Source organism: Bos javanicus, chromosome 26, assembly GCF_032452875.1.
Source record: "Bos javanicus breed banteng chromosome 26, ARS-OSU_banteng_1.0, whole genome shotgun sequence".
NCBI classification, from domain to species: domain Eukaryota; kingdom Metazoa; phylum Chordata; class Mammalia; order Artiodactyla; family Bovidae; genus Bos; species Bos javanicus.
Genome location: NC_083893.1, coordinates 13,930,350 through 13,948,222, shown reverse-complemented (window position 1 = coordinate 13,948,222; position 17,873 = coordinate 13,930,350). Strand labels below are relative to the sequence as shown.

The window sequence follows — 17,873 nt, the reverse complement described above, 5'->3', positions numbered from 1 at the left end:
TCAGTCGCTCAGTCGTGTCCGACTTTCTGTGACTCCATGGACTGCATCACGTCAGGCCTCCGTGTCCATCCCCAAGTCCCAGAGTTTACCCAAACTCATGTCCGTTGAGTTGGTGATGCCATCCAACCATCTTATCCATCCCCTTCTCTTGCCTTCAGTCTTCCCCAGCATCAAGGTCTTTTCAAATGAGTCAGTTCTTCACATCAGGTGGCCAAAGTATTGGAGTTTCAGCTTCAGCATCAGTCCTTCCAATGAATATTCAGGACTGATTTCCTTTAGGATGGACTGGTTGGATCTCCTTGCAGTCCAAGGGACTCTCAAGAGTCTTCTTCAACACCACAGTTCAAAAGCTTCAATTCTTCAGCGCTCAGCTTTCTTTATAGTCCAACTCTCACATCCATACATGATGACTGGAAAAACCATAGCTTTGACAAGACAGACCCTTGTTGGCAAAGTAATGTCTCTGCTTTTTCACATGCTGTCTGGGATGTTCATAGCTATTCTTCCAAGGAGTAAGCATCTTTCAGTTTCATGGCTGCAGTCACCATCTGCAGTGATTTTGGAGTCCAAGCAAATAACGTGTGTCACTTTTTCCATTGTTTCCCCATCTATTTGCCATGAAGTGATGGGACTCGATGCCATGATCTTAATTGTCTGAATGTTGAGTGTTAAGCCAAATTTTTCACTATCCTCTTTCACTTTCATGAAGAGGCTCTCTAGTTCTTCGCTTTCTGCTGTAAGGGTGGTGTCATCTGCATATTTGAGGTTATTGATATTTCTCCCGGCAATCTTGATTCCAGCTTGTGCTTCTTCCAGTCCAGCATTTCTCATGATGTATTCTGCATATAAGTTAAATAAGCAGGGTGACAATATACAGCCTTGATGTACTTCTTCCCCGATCTGGAACTGGTTTCTCGATTTGCCCCATCAGCTAGGCACAAACTGAGGCAGCTCTGTCAACAAGGAAGAGAACTGAAGTCCTGTGATTTCGGTCATGACAAACCTAGTCAGCAAGTCCTACAGTTTGGAGCAGGAAGACAAAAGGCTTCAGGAGAAAAGTATCTAGAAAAAAATGGAACTAATATATTAGAATGCAAAATACTATTGATAGTTATGTGGTCGATAGTATTGGATTGGGGAAAATTTTTTAATAAAAACATACAGGGTTAATCAGATTTTTTAAAAAAGAAGCTAATTGTGACCTAGAGGGAAAAATGAAGAGATAATAGGAAAAAAAGTGTGGCTTCAACATTAAGCAGTTTCCTAATACTGTGACATAACTACATGTTGGAGAAATGGGGAGATGGGAAAACAAGTTTGCTGGCCTTTTGAGAGAGCTAATTCCTACACAGTAGAGTGAGAAAGCAATAGATAATGGTGGGGGAAAAAAAGGGTAAAACAAGAAATGACTGTGGAAATGTATTATTTGGAAATATATAGATAGATGCTCGGGGAAGTACCTGAAATTGTTGAGGCTATATCTCAGGGAGTGAAATTTGGAGATTTAGTGTTTACTTTTGGTGTCACTTTGATGAAAATGAAAATGAAATTTAATAGATCTTCATGGGAGTCCCTGGAGGTCCAGTGGTTAGGACTCGGTGCTTTCACTGCCATGGCCCGAGGTTGCTTTCTTGTTGGGGAGCTAACATCCTGCAAGGCTCACAGTGCTGCTAGAGAGGTAGGTAGGGAGATGGATTTTCAGGTATGAAAAAACTGCATATGAATAGAAGGACTTGAAAATTTTAATAAAGAATTATTTATTTGGGTGCACAGGTCTTAGTTGCGGTGTTGCTGCATGTGGGTCTTTAGTTGCAGCAAGTGAACTCTTATTTGCAGGATGTAGGATCTAGTTCCTGACTAAGGATCACACCCACGCCCCCTGCATGGGGAGTGCAGTGTCCATTTAGCCACTGGACCACCAGGAAAGTCCTGGAAATTTTAATTTTTAATCAAAGGACCTAGAATTGTCAGGTCAAATTCAATGCAGTTGTTCTCACCAAGGCTTTAGGCAAATAAGATGTTAATAGAAGTTGGTCCTTGGCAGCAGCACTTCATGCCTTCTACTTTTTGACAGCTCAGTAATTCCTGGAACTGTAGAGAAGAGTCATGTGGACCAAGGGGTATCTAAATGTCCCTCTCCCCTAGAATTCCGTATCTGTAGAAGCTGCAAAAGAGATGCACTGACCAGGGTCTATTCCTATTTCTTTTATTAACCGTTGAGCCTTGCGGAAGCCCATAAGATCACTGGAGCTCATTATCTACTACTGCATGAAAAATCATCCTAGAGATTTCTCAGAGGAATTGTAAAATTGTTTAAATTGCGTTTGTTGAAAATGATAAACATAGCACTGGTGTGTAATGTATGAAAAGAGAAAAACTTTTATAAATATGAGTCAGCTTCGGCTATTAAGAACTCATTTTGAGGTTGAAGAAAGTGAGTCACTCAGTCATGTCCGACTCTTTGAGACCCCATGGACTGTAGCCCACCAGGCTCCTCTGTCCGTGGGATTTTCCAGGCAAGATTACTAATCGGTAGCCATCCCCTTCTCCAGTGGATCTTCCTGATCCAGGGATTAAAACCTGGTCTCCTAATTTGCAGGCAGATTCTTTACCCTCTGAGCCACCAGGGAGGCTAAGTTGTTTTATTTCTAACCACAATTTAAAAAAGCACTTTTTGGAGCTATAGAGAGTACTTTGGTGAGAAGCTTTGAAAAGAAATAACCATCATTAATACCTCAGAAAAAGAGGGATGTCAAACTGGTTAAAATTTTGCATGAAAGTTTACGGTCTTGATTAATTACTGTAAGAAGAAGAAAAATGAGATGGCTGGATGGCATCACTGACTCGATGGACATGAGTCTGAGTGAACTCCGGGAATTGGTGATGGACAGGGAGGCCTGGCGTGCTGCAATTCATGAGCTCGAAAAGAGTCGGACATGACTGAGCGACTGAACTGAACTGAACTGAAATGGAATTACACAGCCAAACAAATGATGACAAGCAGGTGCTGCTGAAGAACAGGGTACAGCGAAGCCTTCACAGCCTCTTAGAAATCGGGTAGATTAAATGAATGGCTCTATGAACTAGAAGTAAGAGCTTTCTTATACAAATAGATTGCGAGCTCCATGAGGGCAGGACTCCTGTTTTATTTCATCCATTGCTGTTGCATACAGGGTAGTCATACAGCAGTTATCTGGCGGAATAAATGAAATGCACTGTTGGCTATGAATGCTTATCTTTTCTGATTCAGTAATATAACTATAGGCCTTTAATTATATGTATAGTAATACATTTCTATGTATATGTGAGGAAATAGAATTATGATTTGAATTATCACTATCCAAATAACTCAAAGTTGGGGTTGCTTGATTATTCAGCCCAAACCCTCAAATTCTTGCCAGTTACTAACACTCTTTTATAGCAGTCTGAGGGCTGAGGTAGCACATTTGGTTGAACCTCAACAACCTTTGTTAAGAACTACATCACGGTGATGAGATACTATTACTGTATACCCACCAGTATGGCTAAAATTAGAGACTATTGACAGATGTCAGAATACGTTTGTCTCTTGTGAGGGATGTCTTAAATGGGAAGAGGGCATTTTCTCAGGAGACAGAAATGTTCTGTATGGAGTTGATGTGGTCACACAGGAGAATACAGTTGATCCTTGAACAACATGGGCTTGAACTTTGTGGGTTGACTTACATGTAGATTTCTTTTCAATAAGTTATGTGTATAAAGGCCCACTGTGTTGTTACCTTTAAAGTTGTTTATTTTACTATATAAAATTAAACCCAAAAAACCTCACATAAAATCACTGACATGTGGGAGATGTCACAGTCTTGAAGAATGAACAAATAGAGAAGGCAGAGAGAAGAGAGGAGACCATTTAGGGCACTTACCCTCCATGTTCTCATCTGCTAACTGGGTAGAATAAAGAGTGTAGATAAATAGAAAACAAGTACAACTGGAATCGGCTCACAGGTGAGTCATCTAAACAAAAAACAGTCGAGATTGTCCCTCTTCTGTCCCTCTTCTGCCCTGAAGACTCAAGCACTTGCTCTCCTCTGTCCTTGAAGACCAGTTAACTGAAAAGTTTTCACAAGTAGGCAGATAGTAGAATGCCCATTTCTTAAGTTATGGTGAGAATTACAGTTCTCATGCGGATAAACTAGAATACCTGTGCCCTCATAATCAGCACATTCTCACCTAGTGACTAAGCAGCAGGGAAAGATGAAGGGATCGTTTTATTAATTCACCATGGATGCCATCAAGGCCAGGATAGGACTCCAAAGATGCAGGGAGCATCTCCTTGAGTCTGGTCTCTGTGGGCAACAGAGAGTTGTCTGGTGGACATGGCATTAGGGCAAGAGGAGCTGAATAGCTCCAAAGTGTGTTGGCTTCAGGGTGAGGGACCTTTATGCCTCCTCACCGTAGGGATGTCCTTAACGGCTGAGCCAGGAATACTTGAGGTCCACCCTCTAAGATGCCTCACACCAGTATCTAATGGTTGTCCCTGTGCGTCTCAGTTATTTGTTGTTGCACAACAGATCACTTCATTTAGCTTTACTGGCAATTTCATGTGTCAGGAATTCAGGCAGGAAGTGTTTAGCCAAGTAATTTGTCTGTGATCCACATGGCGTTAACTGGGGCAGGGCTGGGGCAGGCTGGGGTTGGAGGATTCATTTTCAAGTTGGCTCCACTCACATGTCTTCCTCACCCTCCTCTCTCCGTTGATACCATCTCAAATTATGTATATATTCATATATATTCTATACATGCGTACTCAGGTGCTTCAGTTGTGTAACTCTTTGCAATCCTATGGACTGTAGCCTGCCAGGCTCCTCTATCCATTGGATTCTCCAGGCAAGAATACTGGAGTCAGTTGCCATGTCCTCCTTCAGGGGATCTTCCTGGCCCAGGGATTGAACCTGCATCTCTTATGTCTCCTGCACTGTCACATGGGTTCTTTACCACTAGACATGGGAAGCCCTGTATGTTGTATATACATAATATATTCATATATATATTATATATATTCAGTATCTCCATCTATTTGAAGATATTGAATAGGAAATACCTGTTGGAAATTTATGGGTGTAATTTGGGCTGGAGATACAAATTTGGGAATTATTACCATATTGCTATTGGTAGATCACGTGATGGATGGTCAGAAGTCTGGATGAGTTCACTTAGGGAATGTAAATGAAAAAAGTTCAAGACTGAGCCCTGGGGCTCTTCAAATGTTGGAGATAAATTAGATTTAATGAAAGAGACTGGAAATGAGCAGTCAGTGAGGTAGGAAGAGAATCAGGATTGTGGTACCCCAAAGCCAAATGGAAAAAAATTGTTTTTGCAACTTCCCTGACAGTCCAGTGGTTAAGACTCTGTGCTTACATTGCTGGAGGTGTGGGTCTGATCCCTGGTTGGGGGACTAAGATCCCACATGCTGTGAGATGTGGCCAAAAAAAACCCCCCAAATTGTTTTAAGACTGAAGCTAAGACTGTCAAATACTTTATATAAATTAAATGAAGTGACCATTGGATTGATCACTGGATTTAGCAATGAGATAATTGGTGACCTTGATTAGAGTAGTTTTGGTGAAGTGTGGGATGTCATGGGTAAAAACACAATTGGAGTAGGTTCAAAAGAGAAAAGGCCCAAATGTCTATCAGTGGGAGAATGGATAAGCCATATGTGATTTTATCTGTACAATGGATTACTATTTAGCCATAAAAAGGAATGAAGTACTGAAACATATCTTTTTTTTTAAATTGAAGTATAGATGATTTACAATGTTTCAGGTGTATAGCAAAGTGATTCAGTTATACATCCATATATATATATATATATATTTACAGATTCTTTATAATAGATTATTACAAGATATTGAATATAGTTCCCTGTGCTTACAGTAGGTCCTTATTGTTATCTACCTAGTAATTTATATATTGTGCATCTGTTAATCCCAAATTGCTAATTTATCCTTCCCTGTCTTTCCTCTTTGATAACCATTAGTTTGTTTTCTGGTATATGTTCTGTTGAAACGAGCACAATGATAGCTGTTTGTTTTCTGTGTCTGTGAACATATTTGTTTTGTAATTAAGTTCATTCGTGTTATTTTATAATATTCTACATATAAATGGTATGTTTGTCTTTGACAACTTCACTTAGTATGGTTACGTCTAGGCTCTACCACATCTTCTTAAACCAGTCATCTGTTTTTGGGCATTTGGATTTTTTCCATGTCATGGCTATAGTAAATAGTGCTGCTATGAACATTGGGGTGCAGTGTTTTTTTGAATTAGTTTTTATCTTTTTTTGGATATTTGCTCAGGAGTGGCATTGCTGGATTATATGGTAGCTCTAGTTTTAGTTTTTTAAGGAACCTCCATACTGTTTTCCACAGTGCCGGTACCAATTTACATTCCCACCAACAGTGTCGGAAGGTTCCCTTTTCTCTGCACCCTCTCCAGCATGTATCATTTGTAGACTTTCTGATGATAGCCATTCTGACCAGTGTGAGGTGATACCTCATTGTGGTTTTATGTTTCTCTAATAATTAGCAATGCTGAGCATTTTTTCATCTGCCTGTTGATCATCTGTGTGTTGTCTTTTTTGAAGAAATACCTATTTAGGTCTTCTGTCCATGTTTTATTTGGTTGCTTGTTTTTTGATATTGAGTTGTATGAGCTGTTTGTATACACTGTACTTGTGTCATATGTAATGAGATATTAACCCTCATTATTGTTTTAATTTGGATACTTATTTCGTGTCTGTTAGTCGCTCAGTCATATCCGATTCTTTGCGACCCCACAGACTGTAGCCCACCAGGCTCCTCTGTTCATGGAATTCTCCAGGCAAGAATACTAGAGTGGGTTGTTGCTATTCCCTTCGCAGGTGATCTTCCCAACCCAGGGATTGAACCCAGGTCTCCTGCATTTCAGGCAGATTCTTTAGTCTGAGCCACCAAGGAAACAATACTATGAATCAAACTGAATACCTTTTTATATATTTCAATATACTTTATATATATTTTATAATCTGATGATATATTGTGATTGTTAAAAAAATTGAGTTTTGTTTATTGATTCAAGATTTTATATGTAAGTGAAATTAGTTCTATATGAGTTTGGGCTTTCAGGTGGTTCAGTGGTAAAGAATCCACCTGTCAATGCAGGAGATGAGGGTTTGATACCTGGATAGGGAAGAATCCTCTGGAGAAGAAAGTCACAACCCACTCCAGTATTCTTGCTTGGAGAATCCCATGGACAGAGGAGCTTGGTGGGCTACAGTGCATGGGTCAGAGAGTCAGACTTGGCTGAGCACAGCAGCCTGTGCGGAAGTCAGGTTGTGACTTTCAGGCCTCACCTGCCCCACCAACCAACTCCAGCCTGCCCTCTGGCAAGCTCCTCCACTGCTCCTGATACAGTTCCCCGCCCTCCCCACCAATGCCTTCTTCAAAGAGGCCTAAGTCTCAGCCATGCAGGAGTGGGGAGGGGTGCTTAGTTACCTTACTGTACATTCTTATTCAGCCTAGAGGCAGTGGCTCTTTTTTTTTCCCCCTGGGGTTTTTATTGCCCTGCCACTTTTAAGTCCTTTTTCCCTCTTTGAGTATTTTGTGACCACCAGGCTCCTCTGTCCATGGGATTTACCAGGCAAGAATACTAGAGTAGGTTTCTATTACCTTTTCCAGGGGATCTTCCTGACCCAGGGATCAAACCCTGGTCTCCTGCATTGGCGGCAGATTCTTTACCATCTGAAATACAAGGGAAGCCATTTACTTCCCACTTGTTAACAGACAATTCACCCTGCTCAAATAGCTGGTTTGATGTCTACTTCCTGACTGGACCCTGACTGATGTATATTTAAGGACAGTACATCTTCTAAGGTTTCAAAGTATTCAACAGTGGCTCATAAATGCTGTTAATTGTGGAATAAACAAAACTAAAAACAAACACCTCCCCCTTCCCCAAAACGGATCTCACATTCTTGTGGAGGTGGTATCATAAGACTAAGTAAGATCTGTAGTATAGACTCTTAAAACATCTCAAAGCAGGTTTATTTCTCATTTACCCCAAGATAGTGCCTAGTTCATACAGGTGCTCAACAAACATCCTGTGAAGCAGGATATGTTGACATACAGTAAACTTGGGTAGGCTGTTAGCAGTAAGATAAATCCACATGGGGTTGACCAGAACAGTCAAGCCTCTGCCAGAGTCTTTTACATTCAGCTGCAAACACATCTCTTCCCCTTGCTCTTTGTTCCAGGAAGGCAATTAAACAAGACATTTCATCACTCCACCATTTCTAATGGGTATGTGGGTGGCAGGTAGCAGAGAAGAGGCAACCTTGAGATCTCAGGGAACCAAAGAAAGGTTATAGGCAAAAAACTCTCTAAATTGGCACAATTGGCAAAGAGATCAAGCCAGTCAATCCTAAAGGAAATCAGTCCTAATATTCATTGGAAGGACTGATGCAGAAGTGAAGATCCAACACTTTGGCCACCTGATGGGAAAAGCGGACTCACTGGAAAACACCCTGATGCTGGGAAAGATTGAAGGCAGGAGGAGGAGATGGCAGAGGATGAGATAGTTGGATGGCATCACTGACTCAATGAATATGAATTTGAGCAAACTCCAGGAGACAGTGAAGGACAGGGAAGCCTGGCCTGCTGCAGTCCATGGGGTCGCAGAGTCGGACACTACTGAGCGACTGAACAACAAATTGGCATAGATTTAGTTTCTCTGTGTATCAAAGTGTTCTCACTTAATTCTCACAATAACCTGGGAGATAGGTTTTATAATCTTCACCTTATTGATGAGATAATCTGAAAGGTAATTTACCCTACAATTCATTAATTATCAACTAGAATATGCATCCAGGACTGACTCTCTGAAGTTTCTTGGCTAGTCTGTCTCTCAGATGGTGGCAGTGAAGTGATTTAGACACAATTCCTATGGGGGGGAGTATCTGATGTACTCATTCTAGAAGATTCTAGTCTTCATGGCATAAGACCACCCACAGATCTCATCTAATCATATATGGTCCAAGTGGCTCTGAGGGTGGGTGAGGGGGGTTTCATTTTAAAAATTAGAGCATACTTGGAATTTAGGCTGGTTTGTTTATAAAATTAAGATAAATTTCTTTATAGTTCTCAAAAAATAGATTACTTGTATTAAGAGCAAATATCACTAGTATCTCAATTACTATGATTTAAAAAGAATTAAGTAGGTATGGAATAAACAAATTATGTTTTGGAAGTTGTTCAACAGACAAAGTACACCTAGAGAACATAAAAATTCTTTATTTAACCTAATCCAGCCAGTGTTGAGATAGTCTATGTTAAAAACAAGACATTTAAAAAAATTACAGCACAGTTAGCAAGGCAGTGACTAATTAAGTCACTCAGTTTAATTTTATATTCTTCACAGTCATCTGATAATCATGTAATGATGAACAATATTTTCTGCACTTTTGAGATAAGTTAATTTCTGCAAACAAGAGAATTCTACTAGTCACTGAATTTTATAAAAGAGGTTTAAAACATTAACATTTATAGAAATAACACAGTAAAGCAATGTGAAAATAAATTGGAAAACACAAATATACCCACCCATCCCCAAAGTCTAGAGCATTCCTTTAGTCTGTCCCCTGGTGTTTGTCTTACCACCTCATTTTCCTAGAGTTCAGCAACTGAGACACTGCTACTCTGCAGGGGCTATTCTGACCTTAGTTAAAGTGCCTCTGTTCCTTTAATTTCAGTTAATCCTAGAAACAGTCTTCTGAAATAAAGTATTACTCATATTTCAGAGATGAAGAACACCGTGGCTGAGAGGTAAGTTGCTTGATCCAAGTCATACCTATAATTATTAAAAGCAGAATTATGATTTCAACCCAGGTCCACCCAACTTTAGTTAGCCTACAATTTTGTTGCTTCAGGGTGGTGTGGGCCACTTTCTGAAGAGGCTGGTACATGGTACTTCTTGAGCTAAGATTTCCAAATTTTCCATCCCGAGGCTGAGGCTCCTCCAGTCCCCAGGCACTTGCAATTCCCCCCAGAGCCCTAGAAACTTCTTCTCCCTACCCCCAAAGGATTAGAGTTGCTCCTCTGGCCTCACAAGCCCTGATGCCAAACAAACCCAAGCAGTTACTCCCCCATTTTGGGCATATAGTATTAAATGGAGAACTATGTGCTTGTATAACTTTAGTAAAGTCTGCTAAAAGCTGTTCTATATAACAAAATTATGCAGGAAATATCCAGTCTTTTCATATCAAAAATTAAAGAAAAGCCAATATATTTTATAATTATGGCTAATAATCTGCTATTTTTTACATTTAATCACAGATTTTTATATTTCCCCTTCAGAACTGTAGCAGGGTTCTTAATAAGGCTGTCATTCAAATATCCCCTTCCTAAGTAAATACAACTTTGAATGTTCAATAGTCATTCACATAAATTTCATGTTATTACTCAAAAGTAAGACATTCATACTATAGAAAGGTACCAGTCTTAAATTACTAAATTAGCATACATCATTGCAATCTAACAAAGCTCAATCTATATTTGCTACAATCCTAAAGAAAAGTGGCCACTTAATCGGTAAGGGGGAACATTCATATTGTCATGCATTAGATACTGTGAATTAGAAAATAAATAGGGTTTTTGGAACTATCTTTAAAAAATTTAATATTAATTCCTGAAAATAACTCCAAGACCATTCAGATTGCTGAACATTAAAAGGGCCACTACCGAACAGCTTAAATAACTGCTTTTGAAAAATGAATATAAAACTAGTTATACAGTGATTATTAAGGTGCTAGCCTCCTCAATATGACAAGCAATTTAAATTTAAAAACATTAGTATTTTTTTTCCTCATAATAATCTCACAAAAACAATGACCTTAATATTTGCTCAAGACTTCTTGTTTTCATAATTATTCCTCACTGGTATAAAAACAAAGAGCTCAAGGCCTCACCTTGGTTTACTCACTGCTGGTTTTCTGTCTGTTGAAATTAGACTGTAAACTACATAAAAGCAGGAACCAAGTCTGTTGTGTTCACCACTGTATCCCACATAGCACTTTGCATAATGCCTGGGCAAGCAGGAGGTGACCAACAAATACCTGAATAACTGAATCGATGAGAGAGGAGAGTAAAATAACTATTGATTTTCTGCAAATCGTTCTCTGTGCTCAAACTACTATAAACTGTCAGTTCTATTTTCTAGAAATATGAATTAAAAAACTTTCTCCAGTGATGGAAGGACCTGATGTCTGTGTCTCTGTGTCAGTTTGTCTGTCTCTCTCTCTCACACACACATACACACGCACGCACACAGTAATTAAGACTGCATGAGTCAAAATTACATCATGAACTATGAGATGTCAACATTATATAAATAAAATTTAATAGTGAAAAAGTGATCTGGAAGCCCTGTGAATTTTTACCCTACACATTTTGGAGGACATCACATGGGTTAAGAAAAACACAACAAAATTGCATTTGTTCAGATAATCATTTGAATGTTTACATACATTTTTGGTTTGTTAATTATTTATAACTAATTTACATTTCCTCATATTAACATATACTTCTGCTTAGCTTGTAATCAAATTATGCCAGTGAGAAAAATCCTCACAGTACCTTCATTGAGTTGCTAATTCTAAGAAAACACTGAACATGAACATGTACAAAAGAGGCATTTGAATAAAACAGCATGTGTATTTTTAAATATTTGCACAGTTTGATCTTTACATTTCTGTCTTGAGGAAAATATGAACAAAACTCAGGTTCACCATGCTAAGATAATGGTTCAGATGACCGCCATGAAAGAAGTACATACAAAACAAGGAAAACAAATCATATCCTTAGGTTCCGTGATTACTGAGAGGGTTTCCCCTGCCCTAAGTGCTTTATTATATTTCTTAAAAATATGAGAGCAGCAGCTTATTACAAGTCTCCATTACTGTGCATCAATGATGGAATCAGAACACAATAGACTCCTAAGAATGGGAGGACTGCAGAACAACAAGAAGTCGCAGTTTTATGCTTCTTCTTGCTCTGGGTAATTTAGGATTTTGCGGTGTGCCTGACGTAAATATTGCTGCTGTTTGAAGTAAACCTTGAATGCTCCTTTAATGGCAACAAAAGCAATTCCACCCTAAAATAAAAAGAAAAATTAGCTTTTTATAATGCAATTTATGTAAAATAAAAATCATTTTACTTATATCACAAACGACATTGTCATTGTTGCTAATTCAGATAGCTGCAAATGAAACAGTACTCTTTCTTTTTTTTAATCAGATAGTGAGCTAGGGAGACAGACACTGCAGGTAATATGTCAGTGAAAAAAGTGAGTGTCAGTTGCTCAGATATGTTCGACTCTTTGCGACCCCATGGACCTCTGTCCATGGAATTCTCCAGACAAGAATACTGGAGTGGGTTGCCATTTTCTTCTCCAGGGGATCTTCCTGACCCAGGGATCAAACCCAGGTCTCTTGCTCTGTGGAGATTCTAAAGGCAGATTCTTTACCATCTGAACCACCGGGAAGCCCAACAGGTCAGATATGCCTCTATCATCTCTGAGTAATCTTCCTTCTACTTAGTTCTAATGCTCAGGCATTATATGCAGGCTACCTCCAGAGAGAAGTGGGAATAATAATAATGACATCAAACAACATAAAGGCTTATTTATTACTCTGTGCTAACATTTCAAATGTATGATCTCATTTAACCCTCATAATAATTCTGAGGTAGCTACCACGACTATTTCCATTTTACAAGCACAGAGAAGTCAAGCAATTTTATTTAGGTTTCTCAGCAAGGCAATGTCTCTGATAGGAGTTGAACTGGGCAGTCTGACCCTAGAGCAGAAGAGCTCTTCACCAGTATCTTTTGGGAGTGATGATTTGTGCCTAACTGAGGAGAGAAATCACCCACAGCATAGTTCCAGAAGACCAGAGCTAATACAGTGGATCCTCTTTTTGTTGCTGTTGGATGACAGTGGGGATCAAATAGAGGCTTAAGGCACAGAGCAAAATAGTATAAATATTTATATAGTCCCATTCTTTTTTTTTTTTTAAACAAATATATAGTGCATTTTCTTTGTATAGTCACTTGAAAAAAGTAGTATTAAAACCATCTTACCAAGATTGTCCTTTGTAAATTAGAGTTAACACTACTGAACATTAGTTTACCAACTATTGTCGCAATAGTAGGAAAAACAAGGGCTCCACACAAAATTCGGGTGGCAGAGACATGATCTGCTAAAGGATTAGCCTCAGCTGGAATTCGAGGAACAGGACAACCAATCCCTAGAGAAAAAGATAGAGGGTATTAGTGCTAATAAATCAGAAGCTAAAGTATCTTTGCATGGTAGGATTCGTCCACAAGATTAATTTGGTATGTTCAGTACCACCATAATTTAGGGCCTTACCTGGGAATATACTGTTCAAAATTTGTAGTTTATTTGAGTATTTGCGCCAGAGTCTAAGCACATAGTCCTCCCAGCGAATCATCTTGCCTAGTATCAGCATGACAGGAATAGTAGGAAGTCCAATTAAAAGGAATAAAGGATCAGCTCTCTCCATAACATCCAGACCTTCTTTATGGCCTACAACCTGAGAAACAGACAGCGTTTGCTCCAATCATTGCCTTGTCTAATGAAGGGTTACATTCTTGAGTGCAATTCATTTTAGAGAAAACTACTAAATTTAGAAACAAAAAGTTAAAAAAAATAAACCAAAGCTGTTTCATATTAAATTGGAATAAAAGATTTAAAACCCACATTGATTACATTTCAATGGAGGGAAGGGGATTTCTGCTTCTTGCTTATGTTCCTCTTGTTTAATTTGGTTAGCTCGGGTTATAATTTTAGGTTCTCATGTATCTTCCCAAGAGCATCTGTTTTCCTGCTCTTCCTACCAGGAGGTAAGCACAGCCAGCCAAGGGGTGGGACTAGTCTTCAGGAGATGGCCTGAAACCTCATTTCTCTTTGGCTTTCTCCCTGCTCATTGGGATTGAGTGTAATTTCTCTGGCTGGCTAAATGCCGGCTCTACATACCAAACTCAAAAATGCAATTCCAAGGTCTAGATTTGAGGGAATGCAATATGAGGTCCAGTTTTGGCTATAGGTTCCAGTCACTTATTCTAATCCAGGAACCCAAGGGTGCCTTTGTATCAGGTTGTAAAGCTAAAACAATCCTTTTCCTCTCATCTGGGTCTTGGGGTAATTTCTCAGTTGTTTTAAGATCTGAGAAGGCAAGAAGGACATGATTAATTCTCATCTGTGAATCTCCACACTTGCCGTCCTGGTAGAATTCTTTTTACTTGCTCCAGTCTTGACTTTACATGTCTCTCAACATGGCCATTCTGTTGGTGAGTGTTACTTTTAACTAGAATACGTCCCTGGATTCTCTTTCACAGGTCTCAAATGACCTTCCTTTAGCCAAAAGTCCCAACTGCTCACAAATTAAATATATTTCTCTGAGGGATTATTCTTGGCAGTTATGACAGGGGAGACTATTTCAGAATTTCAGGGTTTGAGGCCATTCGGATGTCATAGGTTGATATGAGGACAGTATTATGAAGGATTCTATATAGTTTTTCTGTATACACTTGAGGATTAAACTGTGAAGAAAGAACTGTTGATACAGACAATCTATATCTTTATCTGTTTATATCTCTGAGAAGGATAAGGGAAAAGGAAGGAAACGCAAGGAGAGGAGGGAAGAAAGAAGGTAGGGAAGACTAAAAGCCCTACAGACAACATTTACTTGGGAAAACAAACTCATGAAAAAAAGTAAATGGGATCTTTTTTTTTTTAATGAGATGTCCTTTATGTCAGCTATTATAGCAGATTTGTTTTTAAGGTGGACTTCAAGATGTGAAATAAGGAAGCTGACAATGATCAGGGCAAACTGAAATTCTCGGCAACAGATCTGATTCAGGTAGAAATAGTTTATGAAACCACGTGGAGCGGACCAAAATGGGCATTATTAAAGCGTCAGCCCAGACTTTTGTACATGACTGATTTATTTAACCAAGATGTAACACTGAAGAGTAGGGACCAGCCTCTTCCACATGGTCAAAACCCATGGTGTCAGTATCTAATAATCTTCTGTGTCTCCAGGTAGAGCTGCCCTAAAGTGAATTAGTCTGGTTCACAATATTTCATAAACACATATCCCACACATTGAGGGCAAAGTGGATTAGCCCAGACTGTCCTTACCTATATTGCTTGCTCCATGACACCATTTTTTATATCATTTTATTATTTTCAACATTATGATCATTTTATAACTAAATGTGATTTAAATACTTCTGGAGTGTTAGCAAATAAATTCAGAAAACTAAAAAATTCCTTTGTTGGGTTAGGTTTTTTTTTTTAGAATTTAGGTTTTAAAAATATAAAGCAGAGTGTGTATTCAGGTATGGACTATATATAGTAAAGGAAAATTTATTACTCATGGGTATCAGTAAAAATCTTCTAAAGGTGTCTAAGGATGAGGAAATAAAAAAGGAAATAGGGCAAATAGTGAGAAAAGTCCATTTTCCCATGTGTGCTCAAGAGGCATGCTTTGTGCATTAAGTTGAGGCTGACCATTACATGCATACTCACATGCATTCATTCAACTGAATACTGATTATGTGCCAGACACAGAACTCGGTGCTGGGAAATAAAAAGTGAACTAAAGAGACATCTTTTGGAGGTGACAGACAATCAACTCAAACAAGTGTACAAACAAATGTTAAGGAACTAGGATAGTATAACATCTGCAGTGTCATACTACCTGCTATCACAGGTCAGAGTCAAGGGTAATAAATGAAAGCTGAATTAAGCAATGGGGCTGATTTAACTTTGGTCAAAACGAAACCAGCAAACCTTGTGTAGAATCATGTACATTCTGGTTTTATGCCCTAAGATGGAAAAAGAGATTATTTTCAAGACTTAAATTTTGAGGTTAGATTCAGGAATGATAGAATGCCTTTGCTAAGAATTTCTTATCCATATATAAAATCAAGGCCTATGGAATTGTAGGTTTAGAGAAACTGTAGGCTAGTATCCATAGTCAGCTAGGCCTACGGTTAATCAAAGCTTAAAAGCTAAGAGTTTTAATTACGGCTTGATCCTTTAAAGCACCTCCTATAGAACCCTACTTTTAAACAGTAGGATGGAACAGTGATGAACTAAAAGGTCTTCTTAGCATTAAAGATAATTAAATGTAACATAATTAAGAACAGTCAATCCTGTGGGGGTTCTACACTAGAGGCAGATTGGTTGGATTGACAGAATGAAGTTAAAGAAAACAAGAGGCTCCGCTAGCCATCCAGGTATGATGGGGGTGGGGTGGGAGGCATTAAAGACAGTGGAAAGGAAGCCACAGATGTTAAGACATATCAAAATAGAAACTGCTTGGACTTGGTCAGCAAGTCCAAACAGAAAGAGTTAAAAATAAAGGTAATCCTAAGAATGTAGGCTATTTATTGAGTAGATGGAAAAATAACTGTAGGGATCAAAGACATAGGATATTATAATAGGGAATAAATTTAGGCTTCAAACTGAGGAAAAGACAAGTTTGATTTCAATAATACTGAGTGGGAAGTCATAAGAAGTCATTTAAGGAGAAAGGCCATGCTGCTGTTACAGGACTGATTTTATGAAAATATTAAGATGAAAGACATAAATCTGAACACAAAACTCATGGGTAAGATAGGTAGAAATCTTTATGGAAAAGGTATAAAGAGAGAAGAGTCAAGGGTCTGGGACTAAATAAATCTTGATATTTAAGTCTCTAATTTCTATCAACAATGATTGTAGCATTATTTTGTAATAGCAAAAAACCAGAAGTAACTAAATGACTGATTAACAAGAGACTGGTTGTTGAACTGTTGAAATTCTATACAAACAATGCTATTCAGATTTCTCCATACTTTGTGAAAAGATCTGTAAAATTCACTGTTTTTGGAAAAAGAGGGATTCAGCTCTAATGTTTTCTTTTGCGAGGCAAAGAATAGTGTGTGTGGGAGAACATATTTTTTTCTTACATATGCACAAATAAAGTCTGGAAGAAGGTTTGGGTTAGGCAGTGGCTACCTGGGGAGAGGGGAACCTGGGTAAGTGAAGGACAGGAGTAATAAAACTTTCCCCTAGAGAGCTTTTTATATATTTTCTTATTTTTAAGCCATGAGAATATTATTACTTGGTCAAAATAATAATTTTTAAAACTCCTAACAAAAATCTATTTAATAGATCTTCACATCAAAAGTAACATCATCTGACAGAATAAAAGTGAACCTGCATCACTGTCACCGCTCCGTAAGTCACAGCTGTCCAATAGATGGAGCCAACCATTATTCCTGCTGCAGCAAATGGACAGGCTTTTGAGATCAGTCTATCTGCAAGATCCAAGACGTAAACAACTGGACCTATAATATAAAGAAAACAAAGTTTCAACAAAAGACAGATTTTTAAAAAAGACCTGTTCAGTATCCACAGATACAAAATATTTTTATGAAGTTGAATGCACTGATGCTTTAGAAATAACTTTTATTATAACAGTTATAAATGTTATAATGGGAACCTAGATTTAACAGATTTAGAATTTCTCAGTCATTTGCATGAATAGCTAAGTTTCACTTCCTAAACCCTAGCAAAGAGCCTCTTAAAATTTTTATCTTTAATAGTAAACCTGCTGCTGCTGCTGCTAAGTCGCTTCAGTCGTGTCCGACTCTGTGCGACCCCATAGACGGCAGCCCACCAGGCTCCCCGTCCCTGGGATTCTCCAGGCAAGAACACTGGAGTGGGTTGCCATTTCCTTCTCCAATGCATGAAAGGGAAAAGTGAAAGTGAAGTCGCTCAGTCGTGTC

General features: G+C 38.6%; 1 protein-coding gene across 1 annotated transcript in view; it reads right to left on the bottom strand.

The window, feature by feature from the left end:
• Positions 1-9,292: 9,292 nt before the first annotated feature.
• Positions 9,293-17,873, bottom strand: part of MARCHF5 (membrane associated ring-CH-type finger 5) — a 53,191-nt gene continuing 44,610 nt past the window's right edge. The window contains exons 3-6 of the mRNA XM_061402807.1: positions 17,302-17,432; positions 13,441-13,624; positions 13,152-13,318; positions 9,293-12,165 (exon numbers count right to left, since the gene is read on the bottom strand). Of these exons, the coding sequence (XP_061258791.1) occupies positions 12,049-12,165; positions 13,152-13,318; positions 13,441-13,624; positions 17,302-17,432 (599 nt within the window). The 3' untranslated portion in view covers positions 9,293-12,048. The remainder of the gene's footprint in view (positions 12,166-13,151; positions 13,319-13,440; positions 13,625-17,301; positions 17,433-17,873) is intronic.